This window comes from Gopherus evgoodei, chromosome 6 (genome assembly GCF_007399415.2).
Source record: "Gopherus evgoodei ecotype Sinaloan lineage chromosome 6, rGopEvg1_v1.p, whole genome shotgun sequence".
Lineage (NCBI taxonomy): Eukaryota > Metazoa > Chordata > Testudines > Testudinidae > Gopherus > Gopherus evgoodei.
In genome coordinates, this window is record NC_044327.1 from 1717378 (window position 1) to 1737809 (window position 20432).

At 45.1% G+C, this 20432-nt stretch overlaps 1 protein-coding gene across 9 annotated transcripts in view; it reads left to right on the top strand.

Annotated features, from left to right (window-relative positions):
• The first annotated feature begins 79 nt into the window (after positions 1-79).
• The window catches only part of APTX (aprataxin), a 68653-nt gene continuing 48300 nt past the window's right edge, over positions 80-20432 (top strand). For 3 of the 9 annotated variants that reach the window (XM_030566046.1, XM_030566049.1, XM_030566053.1), the window contains exons 1-5: positions 80-180; positions 7065-7201; positions 9268-9314; positions 17224-17559; positions 19494-19553. In XM_030566046.1, the coding sequence (XP_030421906.1) occupies positions 7072-7201; positions 9268-9314; positions 17224-17559; positions 19494-19553 (573 nt within the window). In that variant the 5' untranslated portion in view covers positions 80-180; positions 7065-7071. Of the gene's footprint in view, positions 185-3506; positions 3599-7064; positions 7202-8884; positions 8972-9267; positions 9315-13784; positions 13819-13896; positions 14301-17223; positions 17560-19493; positions 19554-20432 lie in introns of those variants that run through there. The other 6 variants (XM_030566048.1, XM_030566047.1, XM_030566054.1 and 3 more) reach the window with 6 other exon arrangements.

A 20432-nucleotide genomic window follows, 5' to 3' on the forward strand; every position in this document is an offset into this window, starting at 1 on the left:
GGAAAGGAATGCGGGGAGGAGCGAGGAGACGAGAGCCGATGACAGGCTGTGACCTCTCCCCCTCCCTCCGGGGCCGGCTGCGAGACTACAACTCCCGGCGTGCCCCGCGAGGCAGGCGCCGGCCTCTGAGGGCGACAGCGAGGGGCTGACTGGCCCTTCCCCCGGGGCGGGAGTGAGGAGATTTGTGAGCGGGGAGGTTTATAAGCGGGGATTGGGGCGTGTGAAGGGGCCGGTGGACGGGGAGAAGGAGAGCAAGAGTGGGGCTGGGGCTGGGGCGGGGAGGAGGAGGAGAGCGGGGCTGGGGGTGAGGAGGAGGAGGAGAAGAGCGGGGTGGGGGTTGGGGTTGAGGTGGGGGGGAGGAGGAGAAGAGCGGGGCTGGGGGTGAGGAGGAGGAGGAGGAGGAGAGCGGGGTGGGGGTTGGGTTTGAGGTGGGGGGAGGAGGAGAAGAGCGGGGCTGGGGGTGAGGAGGAGGAGGAGGAGGAGAGCGGGGTGGGGGTTGGGTTTGAGGTGGGGGGAGGAGGAGAAGAGCGGGGTGGGGGTTGAGGTGGGGGGGAGGAGGAGAAGAGCGGGGTGGGAGTTGGGTTTGAGGTGGGGGGAGGAGGAGAAGAGCGGGGTGGGGGTTGGGGTTGAGGTGGGGGGGGAGGAGGAGAAGAGCGGGGCTGGGGGTTGGGGTTGAGGTGGGGGGGGAGGAGGAGAAGAGCGGGGCTGGGGGTTGCTGGACTGGGGGGTGGAGAAGAGTGGGGTGGGGGCCAGTGGATGGGGGGAGAAGAGGGGGACTGGGGTATGTGAGGAGGGGCTGGTTCTCTTTTAGTACAAGGCGCATGTGTAATGTGCTGTGATTGAGGCCTGGCCTGTACAGAGCTGCCCCATTTTAAGGCCTTGACAAGATGGGACAGTTCTGCTGTGTTTTTTGGTGTAGTTATATAGTTTAGGTTAAGCTGAATAGGAACAGGTTTAAACTAAACCAAGTTTAAAGTGTCGAAGCAGAGGTTTGCACCAGTTTAACTGCATCACTAAGGGCACATCTTCACTGGTGCTGCCGTGGAAGTGCTTTAATGTGGCTGTGTAATTGTGGCACAAAGCCACCTCCATGAGGAGAATAGCTACCAGCACTGGTGCACTGTCTACACTGGCACTTTACAGCACTGAAATTTGCAGTGCTCAGTGGGGTGTTTTTTCACACTCCTCCTAAGCAAGAAAGTTGCAGTGCTGTAAAGTACTAGTGTGGACAAGCCCTCAATCTGTTTTAAAAACAAATAATCTAAATTGCTTACATTGGCAAGCTATTGCATAGAATATCAGGGTTGGAAGGAACCTCAGGAGGTCATCTAGTCCAACCCCCTGCTCAGAGCAGGACCAATCCTCAGACAGATTTTTTACACTAGTTCCCTAAATCCCCCCCTCAAGGATTAAGCTCACAACCCTGGGGTTAGCAGGCCAATGCTCAAACCACTGAGCTATCACTTCCCCCCCAGTGTGTATGTGTAGGTGTGGTGTAGTGTAGTTAAGGTGTGAATTTAAACAGATGTAAACAGTTATCCTGTTATAACCCCTCCCCCTGTTTGGACAGTCTTGTTCTTTCAGCTTAGTTTAAATTTCATAAGTTAACCCAAAAAAGGTAGCAAAGAATCCTGTGGCACCTTATAGACTAACAGATGTTTTGGAGCATGAGCTTTCGTGGGCGAATACCCACTTCATCAGATGCAAGTGGGTATTCGCTCACAAAAGCTCATTCTCCAAAATGTCTGTTAGTCTATAAGGTGCCACAGGATTCTTTGCTGCTTTTACAGATCCAGACTAACATGGCTACCCCTCTGATACTTGACCCAAAAAAGGTGTTCCTGTAAGTGTGTCCCCCATTGGCTTTTATCAGTATAACTTGGGAGGAGCCCTGATGCTGCTGTCCTATGCTGTGTGAGAGAAAGATCACCATTAACACTCCAAAAGACCCACTGCACTCATGTTAGCTACATCTTTACTGGTAAAAGAAGTGGGATTCTCAGTGATCAATGCCCCTTAAATCGATTTAACGCTGTACCCGTCCACACTACAAGGCACTTTAAATCGATTTTAAGGGCTCTTAAAATCGATTTCTGTACTCCTCCCCAACGAGAGGAGTAACCCTAAAATCGATATTACTATATCGATTTAAGATTAGTGTGGACGGAAATCGAAGTTATTGGTCTCATTTTTTTACTGAGCTACCCAGAGTGCACCGCTCTGGAAATCGATGGTAGCCTAGGACCATGGACGCACACCACCGAATTAATGTGCCCTAGAGTGGACGTGTAAAATCGATTTTTATAAAACCAGTTTTGTAAAACCGGTTTTAATAATTTCGATTTTATGCTGTAGTGTAGACGTGGCCTCAGTGATCAATGCCATTCAATACTTTCAGTATTGATCTGGACGTAAATATAAAATCAGTACTGATAAAATTTGCAGATGACACAAAAATTGGCAAAGTAGTAAATAATTCTAAGGACAGGCCTGTCACACAGAGCCATCTGGATCACTTGGTAAGCTGGGCCCATTCAAACAAAACATGTTTTAATGCAGCCAAATGCGAAGGTATACATCTAGGATCAAAGATTACAGGTAAACCCTATAGAATGGGGACCTATATCCTGGAAATCAATTTTCCTGAAAAGGAAGTAGGGGCTATATAGTGGACATGCAACTGAATGTGAGAGCTCAGCGTGACGTTGGAAATAGTGAATAGGAATAAGAGAGTCATTTTACTTCTGTATACAGCACTGGTGAGACCAATACTGTAATACTGCATCCCTGTCTGGTGTCCTCATTTTAAAAAGGATGTTGAAAAATTGGAGAGGGTGCAGAAAAAGCCAATAAAAAAGCTTTGAGGTCTGGGGAAAATGCCTTACAGTGAGAGACATAAAGAGCTCAGGCTCTTTAATTTAACAGTAAGAAATTAGGTGACTTTATTCATGTATAAGTACCTTAATGGAGAGAAAATACCAGCTACTAAAGGACTCTAATGTAGCAGAGAGAGGCTGAAAGCTGACACCTGACTAATTAAAATAAATATTAAGACAAATTTAGAATAACTATTGGAACAAACCACCAATGGAAATCGTGAGTTCTCCCTCTCTTGATGTCTGCAGATCAAGATTGTGGATGCCTTTCTGGAAGATATGCGTTAGCCAAACAACATCTCCATGTACAATCCTAGTAGATTTCAAAGTGGTAGCCGTGTTAGTCTGTATCCGCAAAAACAACGAGAAGTCCTTGAAGCACCTTAGAGACTAACAAATTTATTTGGGCGTAAGCTTTCGTGGGCTAGAACCCACTCCATCAGATGCAGATGGAAGATACAGTAGCGGTATAAATCCTAGTAGAGACAAAGCATAGGTAACTTTTTCTCAATGTACCTAGTGTTGAAGACAACCGTATTACCCTCCTCCTTTTCTCTACCCTCCCCACACCCCTGGTTTACCTCAATTAGCTACATCAAGATGAAAACTACAGTGCCTTGTTTCCCCTAGGATTTTACATGGAGATAGCCACTGTCTCTGAATTAGGCAGACTGGGTGGTGTCAATGTACCCCAATTGAAGTGATTCATACCCACCAAGGAGGTACTGATCTCTTACCTTTTGCAGTCCCCCACATCCCTGTTGCTACAATAAAAAAGTAATATATAGAGTAGAAACACCACCTAGTGCTGTAAAATATAAAGTACCATAACTTCTCTCTGCCCCTAACTCTTTGTTCTAGTCAGCATATCTTGGGGCTGAACGGAGCCCTTCTTTCATGCTTGTTACCCGAATGAAATTCAAATTGACATTAATCAAAGTTCTGCTTGAGTAGAGCATGCTGAATTAAGACCTTTTTTTGTAAAATGCAATAGTAAATGGTTAAAACTAACAGTGATCTGCTTTGTGTGTCACCAGCTGAGCTGTACAAACCAAGTATTACTCAGCACTGTGCTGATTGATCTCTCTTCCAGTTTTATATCGCTGACAGCAGTGCTGCATGTTATGTCACTTCCTTATAGGTTGAAAGCTACTGGAATAGACATGCTTCTAGCACAGCGGTTCTCAAACTTTAGCAACCTGAGGACCCCCGTTTTGATTTAAAATTTTTCAGGGACCCCCAAGCTCCCCTGCTCAGCCCCTGCCCTGCCCCCTTTCTGAGGCCATGCCCTTGCTCATTCTGTCCCCTCTCCCTTTGTCTCTCGCTCTCCCCCACCCTCACTTTCACCAAGTTCGGGCAGGGGGTTGAGGTGTAGGAGGGGGTACGGGCTCTGGGAGGGAGTTTGGGTGTGGGATGGTATATGAGCTCTAGGCTGGGAGTTTGGGTGCAGGAGGGAGTGAGAGGTACGGGCTCTGGGCTGGGAGTTTGGGTGCAGGAGGAGATTGGGTGAAGGGGGGGTGAAGGATGCAGGGTCTGGGCTGGCAGTTTGGGTGCAGGAGGGAGTTTGGCTGCTGGAGGGGGCTCAGCTGGGGCAGGGGGTGGGATGTGGGAGGGGGTGAAGAGTGTGGGCTCTGGGAGGGAGTTTGGGTGCAGGCTCTGGGTAGAGGTGTGGGATGGGGTGAGGGGGGTGGTGCTTACCTCTCGCAGCTCCCAAAAGCGACTGGCACATCTCTGGCAGTGACTCCTAGGTAGGGGGTCTCCACACGCTGCTCCTGCCTGCAGGTACCGCACCCGCAGCTCCCACTGACCGCAGTTCCTGGCCAATGGGGGCTGCGGAGTTGGCAGTCGGGGCAGGAGCAGTGTGTGGAGACCCTCTGCCCTTGGCCACAAGGATGTGCTGTCCACTTCCGGGAGTGGCGTGTACAGTACCTGCTACTCCCCCTCCCTCCCAGTACCACATCACTGTTCCCCAGCATAAAGGAGGCACTGAGAGGGAGGAGTTGATCAGAGGGGCCCACGGACCCCCTGGAGTATCCTCCGTTTTAGAAATGCTGTTCTAGCGCACCATCGGCTGGCAAGGTCTTCCTTGTCTCAGTCACTTGAGTTCATTTTCATTCCTGAAAAAAATTGTCTTTACTCAATATAGACACTGAAGTACCATGAAGTGCATCATTATGCCTGGACAATTAGAAAAAGGATTCTAACTATCAGAGGAGTGAGGTTCTGGGACATGCTCCCAATACTAGTGGGGCAAATAACCTAAGTAGTTTTAAGAGGAAGCTTGATAAGTTTGTAAGTAGGATTATATGACAGGGTTGCTTGCAATTGCAGAAGACTGGATTCAGTGACTCAGAAGGTCACTTGGAATCCTATGTTCCTCTGATAATGGCACTTTGGTACTTGATCCATATGATATGGTGACTGATTAATGTTAAAATTAACTGCTCTGTTTTGAATTTTGATACAAAATCATCTGTAAAATAACAGTTAGCCAGTAATCTGTGCCATTTTAAGATGCCACCAGATTCCTTGTTTTTGTAGCTATCCAGTAAGGTATGTCAAGTAAAAATGAAATGGTTACCGGTAATTTATGTGAGGTTTTCCAGAGAGAGAACTTTCCATGCTGGATAGTAGTACAGACATAATTACCTGTTTGGGAGGTACTTTGTATATTCTGTCAAACTTTGTCCCTTTTAGATTTCAACATGATTAGGGCTTTTTCCAGTAGGAAAATTAATGCACATCATAATTTGAGTGAGATGATTTAAGACATGCTTATATGTGTAGTTAAAAAAACTCCACCCACAGTACAAATATATAATTATGTTTAGTCGCTTGACTTATTCAGCATAATAGGTAGCAGTTGTCCTGCTGCAATGCAGATGGATCAAAAACGTAGTGGTGGTGGTGAGAGGATGACGAACCTTTAATCTATAGCTCAGGTTGTAAATATGCCCCAGTAATTTCAGGATGACCCCATCCTGGGAAAAATACACCAGAGTCTTACATGACTTAATCAGGGTCACCTGAGCTGCCAAAATCTAAACAACCAGTTCCCTATAAACAACTGGTTCTGATTTAAGGGAACATGTGGGGAGACCTACTCATGGGGCTGGAGGCCCCGGGGCCTGGGCCAGTTGCCTCACTTGCCCCCTCTCCTCCCCTCTGGCCAGCCCTGGAGCTTGCAGAGTCCCCCCTCCCCCCTTGCCGGGCCACTCAAAAAGTGGCAGCAGGACGACTCCCGAGCTCAGCTGAGCTGCCCAGCTGGTGCAGGCAGCTGGCCATGCTGCAGCTGGGGAGAAGTGCGGGAGGGGCCCGGGGAGCCTCAGCCTCCCCAGCTGGGAATCCTGGGAGCAACAGGATGGTCCGGCCTGCAGACTGGAGTTCTTTGCCCACCTCCTGGCCCTTTAACAACCGGTTCTCCACTGAGGTCTAATTTTAGCAGCCGGTTCTTGGAAACTGGTGGGAACTGGCTCCAGCTCACCACTGGGGTCACCCAATGAGTGATTTAGTGGAGTGGTTCTCAATCAGAGGTCTAGGGGCCCTTCCGGGGTGGGGCTGCCAAGCAGGGCTGGCGTTAGACTTCCTGTGACTCAGGGCATAAAACTGAAGCCCTGTTGCCTGGGGCTGAGCCCTGCCACTCGGGCCTGAAGTCAAAGTCTGAGCAATTTAGCTTCATGGGGCCCTGGGAAGTTGCCCTTCTTGCTACACCCTAATACTAGCCCTGGATTTTATATGCAGAAAAAAAATTATTGTGGCACCAGCGGTCCATGGAGTTTTTATGGGGGGGGGGAGGAGAGGAGGCTCAGAAAGAAAAATGTTGAGAACCCCTGATTTAGTGGGAATAGAACCCTGGAATTCCAAGTCTCCTGTCATGGTGCCTAGTGGAGATGCAGCTTACATTGGCATAAGGAGATATTTTGTTAATGTAGTGAACCGCTTCTAAGAATGACACAGGTTATATCAGCAAAAGGGCTGTTTTGCCAGTATAGCTGCCTCTTCAACGTGTAATGTGTATCTTGTTTTGTTTTTTCTATGTTAAAACGGGGCCAGCAAAACTCTGTAGTGTAGACCTGGCCCAAGAGTGGCTTTTTTTCCCAGCTGATGTAAAATAAACCTGAAAAATTCTCATAATCTCTATCTGAATGTAATCCTGTCAGACAATCTCCTCTTGTTTTTTTCCCACAGAGCAATAATGCAGGTATGCTGGCTAGTGAGGAAAGATAAATGCTGTCAGAGAATCAAACTGCCACACTTAAAAACAGTAGTGATAGGACGTGGCCCAGAGACGGAGATAACAGACAAGAAGTGTTCACGGCAACAAGGTAAGTTACAGCTTCAGTTTACATGCAACTGCTGGCTTGATGACATCCCAGCAGTTCCAAAAATAGTGTAAGAAACCTGTGAGGTACAAGTATAGAAATTCTGTGATGGTGTCATATCAGATTGTGAGATTCATTTTGTGAGGTTTCATTGTTCTTCTGTTTGGTTACATTATTTTGATAGACTGTAAACTCTAAAGCCCAGCTGGCAGTGATTGAGGTTTAATCTTACATTTAAGGGATAGGCAGTTCAGGTGGGAACTACAGCTTCTCTCTGAAAATGAAAGCAGGCATCTCTCTGGGTTGCTGTGTAATCATCAGTCATGGGGCTCCAATCCAGTGGGTCTTCTAGCCACAGAAGATCTCTGTTCTCTAGGTAGAGCTGCTTACCTATTACAGCTATTCTGTTCTCTTTATGGGAGATCGCAAAGGGCCCTATAATCTGACAGGCATGAGGGAACATGGCATTTCTGCCACCAGGAGGAGTAGAAATTGATCTTTGTAAAACAGTTTTATACATAGTCTGTTGAAAACCTGTAAACTCATATAGAACTGATAGATGGTGGAGAGTATCAGAGGGGTAGCCATGTTAGTCTGGATCTGTAAAAGCAGCAAAGAGTCCTGTGGCACTTTATAGACTAACAGACATATTGGAGCATGACCTTGGAGCCACGAAAGTTCATGCTCCAATATGTCTGTTAGTTTATAAGGTGCCACAGGACTCTGCTGCTTTTACAGATGGTGGAGAGTGTTTTGAGTTTGACATTCTCTCCAGGTTCCAGTGAATTTGATTTTTATATATTGTTCATGTTCCTAGAAGTGCCAGTAGGTGCATTTCATAAATTGAAAAGTAACTATATGCATTTTGTAGCAAGGGTAGCAGTCTCTGTTAAATTCTATAGAACAGTGGTTCTCAAACTAGGGCCGCTGCTTGTTCAGGGAAAGCCCCTGGCAGGCTGGGCTGGTTTGTTTACCTGCTGCATCTGCAGGTTCGGCCTATCGCGGCTCCATTGGCCGCAGTTCACCGCTCCAGACCAATGGGGGCTGCAGGAAGGGCGGCCAGCACATCCCTTGGCCCATGCCGCTTCCTGCAGCCCCCATTGGCCTGGAGTGGCAAACTGCGGCCAGTGGGAGCCACGCTCGGCAGAACCTGCGGACACGGCAGGTAAACAAACTGGCCGAGCCTGCCAGGGGCTTTCCCTGAACAAGCAGCGGCCCTAGTTTGAGAACCACTGCTATAGAACTCTATAAAAGGTTCTGTAGCGAGTATATGATTTAGTCATAGTTTCCTTTGTATCATATCGTCTAGTACAACTATAAAATACCAAGTGGTGCTAGCTGCAGTTTTTTTTAAAGAAGCTCTGTCGAATATTTTGACAACCAAGCTTAGCTCTTTGAAAAATCTATAAAATCTGATGAGAGTGGATGCTTGGGACGACTCCAGTCTATTTCCTCCTTTGTTCAGGCACATCAGTCGGTTGCTTATGACTGGAATCATTATACAGGTGTGAGTCAAAAAACTGTATGGTTTATAAGCCACATGTGAGCTCTGGAACTTTAGAAAGGCCAATGCTGGGAAACTTTATTTCATGTACATTAATAGAAATCCCATTGATAAGGCAGGACAGTTGTTAAGTAGTCTCATTGTAATTTCTAGTAATCTGCTATGTAGATGCTTGTAATTTTGTCTAGGGAGAAGAATATTAGCAACACATGTTGACACAACTTTAATACAGAAATCTGGGATTTCAGAAAATGTGAACTCAGAATGAGGTCGATACTACGTTTAAGCTGCATACAGTTTTAATATACTTGTCAAGGCTTCTAAATAGATGTGTTGACTCTCTCAGTATTATTTATTAATTGTAAATTAACTAAATAACTGAACGAGTGAGTTCAATTAGGATCTATATTTCTGTCTTCACCCATTTGATGAAAGCTAATAGGAACATACGTTGGGGGGGCAGATCCCCACCTGAATTTGGTGTCAGTAGAGCTGTGCCAATTTACTCCAGCAGTCTGACTCCGATGTTTAAGTAATTCTCTGATGCTTTGTTTCTACTTTTCAGTGCAGCTAAAAGCGGACTGTAATAAAGGGTATGTCAAGATCAAACAGGTATGTTCATTTATGGATGTCCAGTATTACTTTTATTTACTGAGGGTTGTCATTATGCTTGTCGCTTTACAAAACATGGCAGATGACACAACCCATCACAGAGCTTGCAATCTAAAATGTCCAGACACTGGAGAAGGGGTCAGTCAGGGAGTTTAGTGGATAAGCTAGTGCTGTAATACTTCTTCTGTATGCTGCAGTGGGAGGGCTGTTTCACTCCTCTTTCTTGCACCGGGTAACATCCTAGAAGATGGCTAATATTTATGTCTGGTCCAGATTTAACATTTAGGTGGTTGTGGCTATGTTGCTTGAGGTGTGAGGAATCCACACCCTTGAGAGCTGTAGCTGTGCCAACCTAACTGCTGGTGTAGATGCAGCTAGGTCAACGGAAGAATGCTTCCATTAACCTAGCTACTGTTGCTCAGGGAGATGGTACTAATACAGTGATGGAAAAACCACATCTGTCACTGGAGGGCTGTGTCTCGTTATGGCATTGCTGTGGTGCTATAGTCCTGTGGTGTAGACGTGGCCTAAGATTTCTGCTGCTGCTCATGTTGTCCCCCCATCCACACTGCTGGGACCTGGGGGTGGCCTGTCTGGGCTGTCTAGACTTGGAGAAAAGGTAGTGTTTTAATTAACACAATTTTAAACGCTATTTAGCATCCAGGGTAGACAGGGTTTAACATCTTTACTCATAGACTCATAGATTGTAGGGTCAGAAGGGACCAATGTGATCATCTAGTCCGACCCCCTGCACAAAGCAGGCCACAGAACCCTACCCATCCACTTCTATAACAACCCCTAACCTATGTCTGAGTTATTGAAGTCTTCAAATTGTGGTTTGAAGACCTCAAGCTGCAGAGAATCCACCAGCAAGTGACCCATGCCCCACGCTGCAGAGGAAGGCGAAAAACCTCCAGGGCCTCTGCCAATCTGCCCCAGAGGAGATTCCTTCCCGACCCCAAATATGGCGATCAGCTAAACCCTGAGCATGTGGGCAAGACTCACCAGCCAGCACTCAGAAAAGAATTCTCTGCAGTAACTCAGATCCCATCCCATCCAACATCCCATCACCGACCACTGGGCATACTTATCTGCTGATAATCAAAGATCAGTTGCCAAAATTAGGCTATCCCATCATACCATCCCTTCCGTAAATTTATCAAGCTTAGTCTTAAAGCCAGATATGTCTTTTGCCCCCACTACTCCCCTTGGAAGGCTGTTCCAGAACTTCACTCCTCTAATGGTTAGAAACCTTCGTCTAATTTCAAGTCTCTAAACTTCCTAGTGTCCAGTTTATACCCATTTGTTCTTGTATCTACATTGGTACTAAGCTTAAATAATTCCTTTCCCTCCCTAATATTAATCCCTCTGATATATTTATAAAGAGCAAGCATATCCCCCCTCAGCCTTCTTTTGGCTAGACTAAACAAGCCAAGCTCTTTGAGTCTCCTTTCATATGACAGGTTTTCCATTCCTCGGATCATCCTAGTAGCCCGTCTCTGAACCTGTTCCAGTTTGAATTCATCCTTAAACATGGGAGACCAGAACTGCACACAGTATTCCAGGTGGGGTCTCACCAGTGCCTTATATAACAGTACTAACACCTCCTTATCTTTGCTGGAAATACCCCCCTGATGCATCCTAAAACTGCATTAGCTTTTTTAACGGCCATATCACATTGGTGGCTCATAGTCATCCTGTGATCAACCAATACCCCAAGGTCCTTCTCCTCCTCTGTTGCTTCCAACTGATGTGTCCCCAATGTATAAAATTTTTCTTATTAATCCCTAAGTGTATGACCTTGCACCTTTCACTATTAAATTTCATCCTATTACTATTACTCCAGTTTACAAGGTCATCCAGATCTTCCTGTATGATATCCCGGTCCTTCTCCGTGTTAGCAATACCCCCCTGCTTCGTGTCATCCGCAAACTTTATTAGCACATTCCCGCTTTTTGTGCCAAGGTCAGTAATAAAAAGGTTAAATAAGATTGGTCCCAAAACTGATCCTTGAAGAACTCCACTAGTAACCTCCTTCCAGCCTGACAGTTCACCCTTCAGTATGACCCGTTGTAGTCTCCCCTTTAACCAGTTCCTTATCCACCTTTCAATTTTCATATTGATCCCCATCTTTTCCAATTTGACTAATAATTCCGCATGTGGAACCGTGTCAAATGCCTTACTGAAATGGAGGTAAATTAGGTCTACCGCATTTCCTTTGTCTAAATAATCTGTCACCTTCTCAAAGAAGGAGATCAGGCTGGTTTGGCATGATCTACCTTTAGTAAAACCATGTTGTAATTTGTCCCAATTACCATTGACCTCAATGTCCTTAACTACTTTCTCCTTCAAAATTTTTTCCAAGACCTTACATACTACAGATGTCAAACTAACAGGCCTATAGTTACTCGGATCACTCTTTCTCCCTTTCTTAAAGATAGAACTATGTTAGCAATTCTCCAGTCGTACGGTACAATCGCTGAGTTTACCAATTCATTAAAAATTCTCGCTAACGGGCTTGCAATTTCATGCGCCAGTTCCTTTAATATTCTCGGATGAAGATTGTCTGGGCCCTCCGATTTTGTCCCATAAAGCTGTTCAAGTATAGCTTCTACCGCAGATGTGGTAATATCCACCTCCATATCCTCATTCCCGTTTGTCATCCTTCCATTACCCCTAAGCGCCTCATTAGCCTTATTAAAGACTGAGGCAAAGTACTTATTTAGATATTGGGCCATGCCTAGGTTATCCTTAACCTCCTTTCCATCCTCAGTGTTTAGCGGTCCCACTTCTTCTTTCTTTGTTTTCTTCTTATTTATATGGCTATAGAACTTTTTACTATTGGTTTTAATTCCCTTTGCAAGGTTCAACTCTACTTGGCTTTTAGCCTTTCTTACTTTATCCCTATATGTTCTGACCTCACTCAGGTAGCTTTCCTTGCTAATCCCACCCTTCTTCCACTCCTTGTAGGCTTTCTGCTTTTTCTTAATCACCTCTCTGAGATGCTTGCTCATCCAGCTTGGTCTACAACTCCTGCCTATGGTTTTTTTCCCCTTTCTTGGGATGCAGGCTTGTGATAGTTTCTGCAGCTGTGACTTAAAGTAATTCCAGGCCTCCTCCGCATTTAGATCCACAAGTTCTTCAGTCCAATCCACTTCCCTAACTAATTTCCTTAATTCTTTAAAGTTAGCTCTTTTTTGAAATCAAAAACCCTAGTCCCAGATCTATTTTTGTTTATCCTTCCATCTTGTTTGAACTGAATTAGCTCATGATCACTCGAACCAAGGTTGTCCCCTACAACCATTTCTTCTATGAGGTCCTCACTACTCGCCAAAACCAAATCTAAAATGGCATCCCCTCTTGTTGGTTCTTCAACTACTTGGTGAAGGAATCCATCAGCTATCACATCCAGAAAAATCTGAGCCCTATTATTCTTGCTAGCACTTGTCCTCCAGTCTATATCTGGGAAGTTAAAGTCTCCCATTATCACACATTTCCCATTAGTATTTACTTCATTAAAAACATTAAACATATCCAAATCAGATCCCGGCAGTCTGTAGCACACCCCAAGCACTATCTCAGGGGAGGCTCTAGTAACTTTCTTTCCCAGTGTGATTTTTGCCCAGACAGACTGTCTTGTCCATTCCATCACTTCTTATTTCTTTACAGTTAACTTCATCATTTGATATACAATGCTACTCTACCACCTTTGCCTTTATTTCTGTCTTTCCTAAACAGCACATAGCCTTCAATACCCGTACTCCAGTCATGACTACCATTCCACCATGTTTCTGTTATCCCTATAATATCCGGTTTCACTTCCTGCACCAGTAGCTCTAGTTCCTCCATTTTGTTCCCTAGGCTCCTCGCATTAGTGTACAGACATCTTAATTTTTGCCGTTTGGCTTCACTCACATTCTTTACCCTGTTAGGCACAGACATTCTACCACCAGCATCACCTGTTAGTCTGCTATCTACACTACCCTTCCTCCTTATGCCAATTCTTCTGTCCACGGCTGTATCCCCTCTTACTTTGTTTACTTCCCTCTCAAGGTTAAATTCCAGCATGGAGATCTCCTGGACATCTCCCAACCATCTCCCCCAAACTTCTAGTTTAAAGCTCTCTTAATCAGGTCGGCGAGCCTCCATCCTAGAAGTCTATTTCCCTCCTTACTCAGGTGAAGTCCCTCCCGAGAGAACAGTCCTCTGTCCATGAATGCTTCCCAGTGGCCATACATCCCAAAGCCCTCCTTATAGCATCACTGCCTGAGCCATCTGTTGATCGCCATAATCTTGTTACACCTTTGTTGCCCTTCTCTAGGAACCGGCAGAATCCCACTGAAGATCACCTGAGCCTCGATTTCCTTAAGCGTCTTTCCCAGTCTGGCATAGTCTCCCTTGATACATTCCAGAGAGTATCTAGCCGTATCATTCGTTCCCACATGAAGGACAATCAACGGATTCTTCCCTGCTCCCGCTAGGATCCTTTTCAGCCTCCCCCAGGGTTAGCAGATATATTTAATAAAACAGTCTGTTTTCCTAGCCTTGACAAGGCCTCTCTGTTTGTCCTGGTTTCTGGGTGTGTTAATCATCATAGTACCTGATCATCTTGGGAGTTATCCTTGCAGTCCCAACTACCACTTGACTGTTAGGGGTAGAGTTGGGATCCAAAAACTTATTTTATTCAGGCCATCTAATGGTAATTAACTTTGTCACAACTAATTTGTGTCCAAATTAGACTGGTGGCCTACCAGAGAGAGAGAGAGAGACTGGCTTTTCACAGAAATCACTACACTGCTGTACTACAAATACTGTACTCTGGATGCAGTGCCCTACAGGTCCAAAAAGCACCACTGCAGTCTCACTGAGCTTGGTTAGAAACAAATCTTTCTTCCAAAGACCCCAGCTGCTTGATAAATGTTTTACACGTGGCTGCAAACTATATTCAATGCAACCCCTAAGGGATCAGCAATCACTGGGTGCCTCGTGAGCAAGCTTTAATTACAGTTTGAATATAACTGTACAAGAAACCCTGGGAACACTGTGACTGTATTCAGACAGGCAGTTGTCGCTGAAGATGGCACTAAGTGCAAGTTTCAGTGTATACGAGGATTGCTTCTGGCCTGAATGAAGTGCAGTGCTAGGGCATCAGGGAGTAGCCTTTAAACAGCACATGGTTCAGGATGCAAAATGAAGAAAATTTTATTCAGCATAAAGCATTATTCAGAAAGCAGCAGAAAATGTAGGGCATTATAATTCAGCAGAATATCCTGGGATTCCAGTTAAAACCTCTACTCATGCAAAGTGCCCGGGGCTTCAAGTCATAGTGCCATTGTGTGGGCCTTGCAGATATCCAACAGGAACTCTGCTAAAGAGAAACCTGGAGGCAGTGTTTAGAGGCTGAATCTGGTTTTGTCCAGTGTTGATTGTATAATTAATTAAAAGCATTTCATGGAAGCAGTAAAAGCAGCAAAGAATCCTGTGGCACCTTATAGACTAACAGACGTTTTGGAGCATGAGCTTTCGTGGGTGAATACCCACTTCCTCAGATGCATCATGGAAGCAGGGAATCCAGTTCCTCAAGAATACAAGTAGCTCCACCTCAAGTGAACTTGACTGTAGTATAGTCTTCTCCAAGAGCTGACCCCTCTCTGTTTTGTCCCCCTCTCCCCCCGCAATGCTGGGGTATTGGTTATAACTGAGGCTATGGTTATGTCATGGAGGTCACGGAGCCTGTGACTTCCATTGACCTCCATGACATTTTTTGTCCTGGGGCTGGAGCTCCCAGCCAGCCCCGCCCCTGCAGCTCCCAGTCCTTGCCCTGGTGGGGGAACCCTGCAGCTGCCCAGCTGTGGCAGAGGGCTGGGGGACCCCGCCATGGTGGGACCCTGCAGCTGCCCCACTGTGGCAGGCAGTGGGGTTACCCTGAAGCTCCCACACAACACACCAGTGGGTGCTGAACCCGCCTACCCCTTTTGTCAGGGCTATTTTTAGTGAAAGTCAGGGGCAGGTCACGGGCTTCCGTGAATTTTTATTTATTGCCTGTGACCTGTCCATGACTTTTACTAAAAATAACCATGACAAAAACAGCCTTAGTTATAACCGACTTGGAGAGGACAATGCTACCTCTAGAGCCACCAGCAGAGCTTCTGGAAGCACTTGAGTTTTCAAAAGAAGAAACACACAAGGATTATATAGATTTGTAAATAGCCATGAATGAAAAGGTAGGTCAGAGTTTCAGTTACACTCACCTTGTGAGTTGCCCTTTAATAGGGCAGCTGTAAAGAGCATTGCCGAGTTTGCTGATATATGCCAGCAATGCCCCTCTGCTATGTACAGTGGCCAAAAGAATAAATGGACACAAATCTGACATCAGGAATTATAACATTCAAAAACCAGTAGGAGAACATTTCAACCCCCCGGTCACTCAATAACAGACTTAAAAGTGGCAATTCTTCAAAAACAAACAAACAAACTTCAAAAACAAACTCCAACTGCAGAACTGGAATTAATTTGCAAACTGGACACCATCAAATTAGGCCTGAATAAAGACTGGGAGTTGATGGGTCTTTACAAAAACTAATTTTACCATACTAATTTCCCCTTCCTGTTACTCACACCTTCTTGTCAACTGTTTGAAATGGGCCACCGTCATTACCACTACAAAAGTGATTTTTTCCTCCCTTGGTATTCTACTGTTAATTGAATTGTCTCATTAGACTGACTCCCACTTGGTACTGCAAGTCCCATCTTTTCATGTACTATGGATATATATACACTTGCTACTGTATTTTCCACTCCATGTATCTGATGAAGTGGGTTATAGCCCACGAAAGCTTGTGCCCAAATAAATGTGTTAGTCTCTAAGGTGTCATGAGGACTCCTTGTTATATTTTTTCATTGTGTTTTTATTTGAAATATTTGTAACATGAGCTCCAGTTCTGCACATGGCATTACTCCTGTGTACCTGAGGGCAGCATTAGGCCTGCCATAGTTGTTCTCACACATATTTGGAATGGCAAAAGCTTCTCACAGAGCTAGTCACCAATGAAATAAACCAGCTTATGCTAAGAATCTTCCAAAGATGCCATGCAGTTGGAGCACAGTAAGAAGACAAATATCACTATAAAGGAGACTGATCAGAAAGTACAATTATTTGAAACCAAGATGCTGGTTTCTGATGCTGAATATCTGAGTCAGACTTGATGCAGCTGCTATTTATTTATTTTCCAAGCACTTAAAAGTATGCCAAAGGCCTTAATACCCAGGTGAAGACACATCTCGATCTTGCAACCAATATCCCTAACATGAACCCTGTACCCATGTGGAACTGATGTCATTGCGGTCATGGGCTTCATGGCAGTGTGAGGTCACAGCCAGTACAATTAATGTGGACCCTGTACCAATGTGGGACCAGCTCCATTGAGGTCACAGGGGCCTCATGGCAAGGCAGGGTCACAACCAGCTCCATCAACCTGTACCCCTGTAGGACCCCAGTGTGGCTGCATGTTTTGGTGGGGTCACAGCCAGTGCTACCAACACAGGCCCCAGTGGGGTACAGGGTTTCATGGTGGTATGCGGTCCCAGCCAGGTGTGCTAACACACGCTGTTCCCATATGGGATCCCATTAGGCTCATCAGGGCTTCATGCTGGTGCAGGGTTTGCAGGGTTCTGATTGCAGGATGAGGCTCTAAATCTATATCTCCAACTCCAATTTTTGATTTGCATTAAAATGGGCCAGTATGTGGAGCAGGGTGGAGGAAATGCCATTTACTCTTCTGTCTCTGCGTTGCAGGGACAGGGGTGCCCTAGAACAGTTTGGAGGAGTTGGGTTTTAGTATATCTGAATTTGGGGACTATACTTGTATGCCAGTTCCTACATTGTGCTTTTTTTTTTGATTGTCCAAAGATGGGAGTTAACCCAGCCAGTGTTGACTTGGTGGATATTGGCAAGGATGAGGAAGTGAAGCTGAAGCCAGGACAGGTTCTACATCTTGTGAATAAACTTTACCCCTATATTATACAATTCTTGGAAGTCACAGAGGTGTCTGGCGCACGAGTAGAAGGGAAGACAAAAGCAAACAAGAGGCCATACATAGACTCTGGGAATAGTAACATGAAAAACGTGTCTGAAAAAAGTATGAAAATGGAGCAACCAGACTTGCAAGATGGTAGTTCAAGCTGCAAGCCAAACAATACCAGTACTTCTTCCTCCTCTCCCCATGACAGCTCTTCCAACCACAAGGTGAGCAGTAGAATACCCCACCCTAGCACGCCCATCATTGCCAGCACTGGTGGAGCTGCACTGGTGCTACAGCAATTGTGGGAGAACATCAAAAACTCTTCCATGTAGACTGAGCCTCAGTGTAGTCAGTCAACTCAGCTGACTGTAGAGCAGAAACCAGTTCTACTCGAGTGACTCCTGTTCGCATGGAAAACCCAACATAACTTTGGGGGAGCAAGCTGAATTCCCTTCTGGCTTGTACATCAGCCACAGAATTGCTAACTAAGCCTTCAATCCTGCAGTCTGATCTACGTGGGCGGACCCTTACTGAAATCAGTGGGGATTCACATGGGTGCACACAGCTGCCTGCAGCAGACTGCGGGATCAGGGCTTTGGTTCTTGCTGCAAAGAATCTTGTTGGCTGGTGATGGTGTGAGCCAGAAGAGCTCAGCTAGGAAATCCATTGTTTTACTTGGAAATAGAGGAGATTTGACCTGGAAATAGCAAGTGGGAACCAATGAAACCCCTTGATCTTTTCCTAGTCACGTTTCAGAGTAGCACACTTAAGCGTCCATCACATATCAAAAAACTATGTTAAAAGAATGGGAGTTTGTCCCTGCCTCTACCCACTCATTGAAACCAAACTTTTCAGAGGTTGCCACTAACTCTGTGCTCCTCGTTTTCTGTGTGCCATACTTGGGGCCTGGTTTTTTTCCTCCACAAGACCTGAGCACTTCTGCCTGCAGGAGCACAGGGCTGGGACACAGGGAATCCTGTGTTGTTCTAATCTTGGCTTTGATACTCATTAGCTCTGTGGCCTTGGGCTAATCATTTTGCCTTTGTTTCAGTTTCTCTATCCATAAAATGGACACAGTGGTTCTCAAACTGTGGATTGGGACCCCAAAGTGGGTCCTGAACCAATTTTAATGGGGTCACCAGGTCTGGCATTAGACTTGCTGAAGCCTGAGCCCCACCACCTGGGGCAGCTAGGCTCGGGCTTTGGCTTTGTCCCCCTGCCCAAGGCAGCGGGACTCAGGTGGGCTCAGGCTTCCGTCTCCCATCCTGGCGTCGTTTAGTAATTTTTGTTGTCAGAAGGGGGTTGTGATGCAATTAAGTTTGAGAACCTCTGAGAGAGTAGTAATGCTTACACACTTGCTTCATGAGGGGGTTATGAAGGCTAATTTGTTATATCTGTGCCATGTTTTGAATATATAGAGTGCTATACAATGCTACATATTCGGGGAAAAAAATCAGGCCCCAAGTGTCTCAAACAGGGCACCCAGTCATTGAGAGACCCAAAGCTAGTAGAGACTTTTGCTGACATTGGTGTAATCTCCCAGTGCCTGAGCACCATCTGTTTAAAAACACACAACTCACCCACCCTAAACCCATATTGTTGTTGAAGCTAAACGTATTAATGTGTATGAGGTTAAGTTGTTATGGTGTTGGGTGCAATAGAAATGAAATTAAAGTGTTGCATTCGGTAGAGGGTTTGAATGGTGGCATAGAGCAAGGCCTGGGGTCATCCACTGAATGACAAAGATACAAAGAAATATTAATGGCTGTCATGTTCCCAGAGCACCATCCACCCTGTGCATTGAACAATGCAGAGTCCTGTAGAAATATGGCCTGTGATCATGCAGTTAAGGGCTGTCTCATCATGCAGATGTATAAGAGGGCCAAACTAAAGTTGCCTGGGTAACTCTAATTCTGGAATTTCCCAACTGAAAATGTTTTACTTTGCAAACTTTACTTTAAAAAAATGGTTAAAAAGAGATTATTTCCTGGGTTTTTTAAAAAAGAAAATACCATTTTAACACAGGTATGTATTTGTATCAGCAAAGCAATGGAGTTACAGTAAAAATTATTTGAAGACTTTGGATTCTGCTTCAATTTCATTAGATTTTTTTTTTTTTATATTTCTTCTAAAAGTGCCTATTCTATTTATACTCTAGGAACATTTAGGACATTGGAGTCAAGGTCTGAAGATCTCTATGCAAGACCCAGAAATGCAGGTGGGAATGATCCACACTATACTTTGAATAATTTACCAATCCACATTCAATGAGCATCCCATTCAGAATGCTGTTGAGCCAAGTGCATGTTAAAATTACCAAATGTGCATGTACTGTATGTATATCAATTTGTGTTCTAGATGCATTAGTCCTGTTCCATCAGGCCAGCAGGAAACCTCTATAACCTTGGAGAGCCATTGTTAATATGATGCTCCCCAAATGCTTTTCTTAATACCTGTGGTTCAGGAAAGGTAGATTCAGTGACCCAATTAACAAAAGAGAGTGTGGGTGGAATTTCATGGAATCCAAGAACGCTGTGACAGTCATGTCCCTAGCACGCGATTTTCCTCTGTTATGGTCATTTGGTTTCATTTATAGCTTTGTGCATAAAGCATGTATCACTTGTTTCAACATCTGGATCCCAAAAAATAAATCTGAAATGCAATCACAATACCATGCTTAGAGCAGGCACTTACGAGACCTAGGGACTAATTAGGAGAGGTCATTAGGCTGTTAAGTTGACCAGTTGTCTCCTGGGTCCTCCAAGGTTCTGGACCCTCACTGGCTGGTGAAGAAATGAGACACTGTGTTAGTGTCGTAAATTTTATTAAAACACAAAAACTAACAAAAATAAAACCAAGAAAGCTTAGCTTTGAGTCTAAAAAGGTGGATCTCATTTTTGTTATAAATCTATTAAATTGATAACTGGAATGTTTAAGTATCACAATATTGAATCTGTTGCCTAATGTCTGAACCAGTCTCTCTTCAAACTTCAGTTATGTGGTGGTGGCTATCCTCCTTCCCACCGAGATATCAAAAGCACTCTGCTATAGTCTGCAAGATAATAAGTGGAAGTTTGTCTACTCTTATTAGCTGAAA